Source organism: Pholcus phalangioides, unplaced genomic scaffold (assembly GCF_987345545.1).
Source record: "Pholcus phalangioides strain wild (caught in Gottingen) unplaced genomic scaffold, Ppha-v1.0 ptg000022l_1, whole genome shotgun sequence".
NCBI lineage: Eukaryota > Metazoa > Arthropoda > Arachnida > Araneae > Pholcidae > Pholcus > Pholcus phalangioides.
The window spans coordinates 17,789,291-17,797,441 of NW_028301615.1; the positions used below are offsets into that span (position 1 = coordinate 17,789,291).

General features: G+C 39.8%; 1 protein-coding gene across 1 annotated transcript; it reads left to right on the forward strand.

The window, feature by feature from the left end:
* The first annotated feature begins 5,286 nt into the window (after positions 1-5,286).
* LOC149069561 (uncharacterized protein F54H12.2-like) lies at positions 5,287-6,621 on the forward strand. Its single transcript, XM_089250075.1, has one exon. It carries the CDS (start codon positions 5,287-5,289, stop codon positions 6,619-6,621), a length of 1,335 nt encoding a protein of 444 aa, XP_089106201.1.
* The last annotated feature ends 1,530 nt before the right edge of the window (positions 6,622-8,151 follow it).

Genomic DNA, 8,151 nt, shown 5'->3' on the forward strand with positions numbered 1-8,151 from the left:
TCGGAGATGGAGAAACTAGGCGATGCCTTGTTGTATTTTGACACGGACTCGTAAGTATCTATAAATTTTTATGAAACTAATTTTATGTGAGCATTTCTTGCATTTGATTTTTCTTTTATATTTGATTTTTCTTGCATTTGATTTTTCTTTTATATTTGAATTTTCTTTTATTTATTTGATTTTTCTATTATTTCAGAATCATCTATGCTAGCGATGGTGACAATGACCCGCCATTGGGAGATTTCCTGGGACAGTTTACAGATGAGCTCGATGGTCATGTGATTACCGAATTTGTGTCAGGTACCTTTTTCAATTTATTATTTTTCAACGAAAATTCTCATTATTTCATCAACGAAAATTTATTCTTATTACTTTTATAACAACAGGTGGAGCCAAAAACTATGCCTACAGGAGATCTGACGGTAAAACGTACTGCAAGATTCGCGGCTTCACCCTAAACTTCAAGAATTCGGAAGTTCTCAACTTCGACACTATGAAGGCTCTAGTACAGTCAATGGATTTCTCCACGAAGGTCGTCATTCAAGACAAATACAAAATTACAAGAGAGGTGAAAAGGAGGCGTGTCACAACCCGAGTAGAAGAGAAGAAATACGGCATCGTATATGACAAGAGGGTTCTTCTGCCTGATTTTACAACATTACCTTATGGGTACTAATGTTTTTTCTGATTATCGCAATAACGGCGAAGACCTCTACTCTAATGAATAAATTTTTTATTGTTTGTTATAGATTTGTTTCTCTCGTCCTTGTGTTATTTTGGTATTTAATGTTATGCAAACAGAAATATCTGTCATTTACGATGGAGGAGTTGAAGCTTAAACATCCTTTTGGATGTATAGTGTCTGGACCGACTTCTTCGGGAAAAACCCGTTTTGTTTCGAGACTCATAGCCGAAAAAATGATTGATCAATTTCCTACGGAAATTGTCTGGTTCTATGGTATTTATCAATCGTTTTATGAACAGATTTCAGGTGTCAAATTCGTAGAAGGTTTACCTACAGATTACGAGTCTTACATCGGTTCACGAACGCTATTCGTTATCGATGATCTGATGTCAGAGCTAGGCAATGACAGGCGATTAACTAATTTGTTTATTCGCGGAAGCCACCACAGAAACCTTTCTGTGATATTCATCGTTCAAAATTTCTTTCATAAAGGTAGTCAGATGCGAGAAATATCTTTGAATGCACATTATCTGGTCTTGTTCAAAAATCCGAGAGATAGAAGCCAAGTTCAACATTTAGCTAGGCAGATGTATCCGGGTAGACAAGCATTTTTTCAAGAGGTTTTTAATGATGCCTGCAAACCCGCTTACGGCTACCTGTTGATAGACTTAAAACCGAATACGGAAGAACAATTAAGACTGAGAACCGGTTTTTTCCAGGATGATACATATTACGCTTACCAACCCAGATAAATTCATTTCGTGTCGAGCAGCCAAAGTGGTCACATCATGGAAGGGGGTCTTGTCATAGACTTTGAAGGTTTCCAATGTGGTTCGAGAGGATTTATAGTTAAGGAACTGGCTTACTTTTCGTTAGTTGGTAGTAGTTACGGGGCCTATACTTTCCAGCCACCTTATGAATGGTCCGAACTGAGCAGTAAAGAAAGAGCGTCTGCTACATGGGTAATGTCTAAGCTACATCATATTTCTTGGAGAGACGGCGACATACCTTATGACAAACTTTCCGGTATTCTTTCATTGTTATCGGATTCGTATTCTGTTATTTACTGCAAAGGTCAAGATAAGTGCAAGTTCATACAGCGGATGATGGGGAAGCCTTGTTCCGATCTCATCGGTTATCCTCAATCCCCCTCTTTACCGAATCCTAAAGTCCGCTGTTTCAAACACGGCTTTAATCATCCCCATTGCGCACTGATCAAGGCCGTCAAATACGCTATGTATATACGAGAAAGAGGTTTCGACTGTCAGTGAGGATCAAGATGTCGAGGTATGCACAACAAAATTTAGAAACTCTTAAAGAGCTAACCTGCTGTAGAGGCAGAAAGCGCACTGAATTGATAAAGAAAAGTAGCAACAGTGTCATACGGGCCCTCTGCGAAGTGTGTCTTAACGTGTTAAAAGGTAACGTTCCTGTCACGAAAACTCAGAAAGCTAAGCTCAGTCGTCACAAGAGGAGTCTGAGAAATCTGTCTAAGAAGAATCTCCCACTATATAAAAAACGGCGTATTTTAGTCCAGAGAGGTAACGGTTTTCTCAGTCTACTTTTACCAGCAGCTATATCCGTTATCTCTTCCCTCATAAATGGAGCACGCTAAAAAATACGTCATCGTGCCGGCAGATAGACATTTGAACGCTGTAGAACAACAGCTAAGCAAGTTAGATGGTGATATCAGCACTGTTCTCAAGAAGAAAGGTCTGAGAGATGATGAAAAAGCGAAACAGTATTTGCAGGTATTGCAAAGGTACCTAGCACTCGCCGAAAATGTGGATACTAAAATTTTAGGGGAAAAGAAAGAAGATATAAGACCCGATTTTGAGAACATGATCATACGAAAAGTCGCTCCGAGTCAGAAGAAAAGAGCTAGAGAACTGGTTGACACCATGAAAATGAACAATAGACAGCTGTTTTGGAATGAGGATGGCGAACTTGTTCAAGATGGCGTTGTTGTCCCGGGAACAAATATCGTGGAACTAACACGACATAATCTGCGAAAGAAGAAATTTGGAAAAGTACCTAGAGGAAACGAAGCATTTAAAAATTCTGTTGAACAAATTATGTCTTCTCAATGGTTAAGCTTGTAACTATAATACAATAAAAATGTGAAAATTTAGAAAACTTGTGTTTCTTTTTTCTGGTATATATATTCTCACACGATATAATTATACTCTCATTTGCTAATGAACAGAGCTAAGAAACGGGTGTGTTTTAGCGATAACGTATCAATATTCGTAGTTGGAGGCGAGGATAGAAGAGGGTTTTGGCTCGAGGATGCGATAAGATTTAGGAAAAGAATATCCGATTTTGAAAAAATATGGAGAAATATACAAGTCCCTCCGAACCGGCAAGTTTTGGCGGAATCAACGCGTTTCACAGGCGACAGAGAGAAGTCGGTAAAAACGTAACTTTGAAAGATGTCAAAGAAATATTGCAGGGTAACGAAGCATATACTTTGCACAAGCCATCGAGGAAGAATTTTCAGAGGAATCGAGTGATAGTGGGAGGTATAAACGAACAATTTCAAGCCGATTTGGTAGACATGCAGGCTCTGAAGAAGGAAAACAAAGGCATCAAGTACTTACTTACTTGTATCGATGTTTTATCAAAGTTCGCTTGGGCCATACCCTTGAAAGATAAAACCGGAAAAGAAGTTACCGAAGCGTTCAGAAAAATTTTCAGAGGCCGCGTATGCAAGTATTTGCAGACTGATAAAGGTACAGAGTTCAAAAATAAAACTCTGCAAGTTTATCTAAAATCGATGAATATCACACATTTTTCAACAGAGAGCGAGAAAAAAGCCTCTGTCGTCGAGAGATTCAACAGAACTCTAAAACAGAAAATGTTTAAATATTTCACACATAATAATACGCACAAATACATAGACGTATTAAGCGATCTGTTACATAGTTACAACAACACGTGGCACCGCAGTATAAAGACTAAACCCGTTCTTGTTACCGAAGAGAATCAATCGGTCGTTTGGAATGAACTGTATAAGGATATCTTGAAACCCGTGAAGACAAAATTCAAGTTTGACATTGGAGACACGGTCCGCATAAGTCGCGTCAAAATGGTTTTCGAGAAAGGATATGAACATAATTGGACTCGAGAGATTTTCACTATTAAAGAGAGACTCGAGCGCTTACCTCCAGTGTACAGGATAAGCGACTCTGACGGTGAGATTGTCCAGGGTACTTTTTACGAATCTGAATTGCAGAAGGTGAAGCCGAGCGAATATTATCAAGTAGAAAAAATTCTAAAAAGACGCAAATTGAGAGGTAGAATGGAGTATTACGTAAAATTTAAAGGTTACGACAGCAAGTTCAACGCATGGGTGAGTCATCTCAAGCGTATATAAGTGACAGTGTTTGCGCATTTATCAGTCATTCAACAAGATGTCGTTCTATGTAACACTCCCCAGCGACAGTTCAGGATCATACTATCCTGAAAACACTATATCCCATTTTGTCACAAGACTGCCATTTCCAATAAGCTTGACTGGTGAATGGGAGTGTGCACTTTCGGAGATTGTTTATTCTCACACGTGGTACAACATAACCGAAAAAAATAATCTGTTCGGATTCGATCTGGGTGATGACAAACTACATGGAAGAAACGTTCCAGTCGGATATTACGAGACAGTTCCCGATCTCTTGAACGGTATGAAGATACCGGCTTTAAGAAACAAAATAGTGTTTAATTACAATGAAAACACGAGAAAAGTGAAAATAACTCTAAAAGATGGTGCAAAACTTTTGTTAAAAACTGGCATTGCGGAGCTGCTGGGATTTGAACCATTGCTGATCGAAGAAACTACCGAAAGTCCTTACGTTGCTGACACAAACGTGTTTTTTCCAGTTTTGTACGTCTATTCAGATATCGTGCAGCCTCAGGTTGTGGGAGATGTGCAAGCTCCACTACTGAGAGTCGTTCGCGTGAAAGGAAAAGATAACGAGGTTATAAGCTCTCATTATGATAGACCTCACTATCTCCCTATTGCTCGAAAAGAATTCCAGACTATAGAGATAGAAATTCGAGACAGTTCGGGAAATCACATACCTTTCAGTAGAGGAAAATCGATTCTGATTCTTCACTTCCGCATGAGACAACTCTTATAAAAACACCGGTCTTATCGACCTATTATCATTTACGAACTAGATACGAAAGATGAAGGTTCCATACCATTGTTGCACTGAACAGTTTGAAGACTATTATGTCCAACAAGCCGGCCAAGGTCTGCCGTATTATTCGGGCGTTGTAATGCAGAGAGGATATGGACTAGGAAACATATTCGGCAGTCTTTTTAGAGTAGCCTTACCTTTTCTAAAAAAAGGAGCTAAAACTGTTGGCAAACAGATTTTACGCTCCGGCGCTGATATTGTTGATGACGTAATGAAAGGGGAAAACGTCAAAAAAGCAGCGAAAAGAAGAATGGGTGAAGCTGGAAAGATACTGACGGAGAAAGCAGTGGCCAAGACTCGGTCCATGTTTGGAGCGGGACATAAAAGGAAACGCAAGAAGGTGAAACGCATCATTTTAGCCAAACGACCCAGCGTGAACACACACGATATTTTCGATCCGTGATGGCTTTTCTCTTGAAGGATTCTCCTCAACTGGCAAAATCTGAACTCAACCTTTTCACTCTACCTGGAACGCAGACTACCATAGAAAGTGGAAAATGGGTTACCTATTACCCAATTTCAAACGTCTCCGATGGTGGCCCACTGGAATTTAACATTGGCGGAAGTGGTGACGAGTATCTGGATCTCTCTCAAACGTTAATTCATGTGAGAGCTAAGGTCGTGAAAGGCGATGGAACTTTTCTGGATAAAGATATTAGATATAAAGTGAGTAAAGTCGCCCCTGTGAACCTATTCTTGCAATCCATGTTTTCCCAAGTTGATGTTTCCCTGAATGACCGTCTGATATCATCTTCCAGTAACACGTACCCCTACCGAGCTATGATAGAAAAACTCCTGAATCACGGAAACGAAAGCAAAACCAGCCAACTGACTACAGAACTCTTTTACAAAGACACTGCCGGAAAAATGAGTGATGTGGACCCGAAGTCAGAGGATCCCAACGAAGGTCTAATACAACGAGCAGCGTTCATCGAAGAAAGTAAGACCGTCGACATGATGGGTACTATTCACGGAGACATATTTTGTCAACAGCGACTCCTACTAAATCTTATCTCTCTAAGAATAAAAATAATACGTAGCAAGCCGGAATTCTGTCTCCTTTCACCAGACAAAGATGCAAACTTCAAAGTCATTCTCCGTGACGCCTGTTTATACATAAGACATGTCAAAGTGTCTCCTGGTGTGCTTGTGGGACATGCGAAAGCTCTGAGCCATACTCCAGCCAAGTATCCGATAGACAGAGTAATATGTAAAGTTTACTCGCTACATCAGGGTAGCATGTCGTGGGTTCAAGACAGTGTCGTCGTTGGACAATTACCCAAGAGAGTGGTAGTCGCTTTAGTAGACAACGACGCTTTTTCGGGATCGTATAGCAAATCGCCGTTCGAGTTTAAACATTACGATCTTAACTTCATAGCCGCGTATACTGACGGACAGCCAGTACCTTTCAAGTCTCTAGAGCCCCAATATGATCAAGGATTATATGTCAGAGCGTATCATAGTTTGTTTTTAGGGACTGAAAAAGCCTGTCAAGACAGGGGTATAGACATCTCTCGAAGTGAGTTCCCATTGGGGTACGCTATCTACGCCTTTGATCTCAGCGCCGATCTCTGCCAAGGTGATTATTTCAATCTGATCAGGCACGGCAACCTACGACTGGAAACAAAGTTTAAAGCCCCGCTTGTCCAACCAGTCTCTGTCATTGTCTACCTGGAGTTCGACAACGTCGTAGAAATAAATCAGGCACGAAACATCCTCCATGATTTCAGCAGTTAAAATATGTATTCGTCTCAAATAAAAACAATTTTAGAGCGGGAAACACCATATTTCATCGGCGTGTTTCCATGTGACATGTTACCTGTGCATATTCAAACTTATCCAGCGTCTTTAGTTGTGAACGCAGATAAGCATACAGAACCTGGTTCTCACTGGATGGCAATCAACATTCCGGATAAGAACACCTTGGAATTTTTCGATTCTTACGGACAGAAACCAGAGACTTACGGAAAAGAAATTGCATCATTTACAAGAAGATATAAAAACATTTTATGGAACTGGACTCCTCTACAATCACATACCTCCAATGTATGTGGACAGTATGCTGTGTTCTTCGTGATACAGAGAAGTAGAAATGTAAGTTTAGAAAGTATTGTTAAGAAACTAAACAGAAAAGGAAATGATTTTGCTGTTTATCAGTATGTGAAAAAACATTTTGCTGTACGAATGTTTTTCAAAAAGTAATAAAGAGATTTTGCCGATACATTTTGTTGTCTTTTATTTCTGTCGTTTGAAGTTTTTTTTATTAAAATGTTATGTGAATAATCTTCACGCGTAGTAAAATGAAACACAACTAGTTCATTCGGTACAAATATTTATTCATATCAAGATATCGATTGCATGCTCGATAAGTTTATACATCTGTCTGGAATTTAAATTTATTCCTTTTATCGTCGGCGTGTAATTGACAAAAACACGAAAATCATAAATTGTATTACATCTCGTAAAAGAAACACCATCACCAAGAGATTCGGAACGGGAACAGTTTCCTCTAAATTTAAAGCTTGGGTCGTCGTACGCAGTCAATGCAAGGCTAGATAAAGTGATAATTATAATCACGGACACAACGATGATCCCGATTAAGGCTTTTCCGGTTTCTTCGCGGCTAAAAAATTTTCTCTGGGCCGTCACAGCGATATCCGTCTCCTGTTGCATAATGGAACAGTACTGAGAATGAAAAGAAAAATGACGACCGATCCCCCGGAAGTTTATAGCGACAAGGTAGTAGTAGCCAATAGCGATGAGGCAGTAGCAGCCAATAGCGATAAGGCACCGGAAGTCGGATAATTAACAACAGATGTCACTTAATAAACACCGGAATAGAGATAAGACACCGGAAGTCATTTAATGAACAACAGATGTCACTTAATAAACACCGGATGTCGGCATTCTGTAGAGATAAGCAACGGAAGTCACCTAATAGACAACAGAGGTCGCTTGATAAACACCGGAAGTCGCTTAATGAACAACAGATGTCAATAAACACCGGATGTCGGCATTCTGTAGCGATAAACAGCGTAGGTCACCTAATAGACAACAGAGGTCACTTGATAAACACCGGAAGTCGCTTAATTAACAGCAGATGTCACTTAATGACCGGAAAAGAGATAAGACACCTCGTACTATATCTCAACACCGGAAGTCATTTAATTAACAACAGCTGCCACTTAACACCGGAAAAGAGATAAGACACCTCGTACTATATCTCAACACCGGAAGTGTGACGTCACTTCCGGTTCTATAGTGGGC

Coding starts and splice junctions, on each gene's coding strand:
- LOC149069561 (XM_089250075.1), top strand. CDS start 5,287: ATGGCTTTTCTCTTGAAGGATTCTCCTCAACTGGCAAAATCTGAACTC.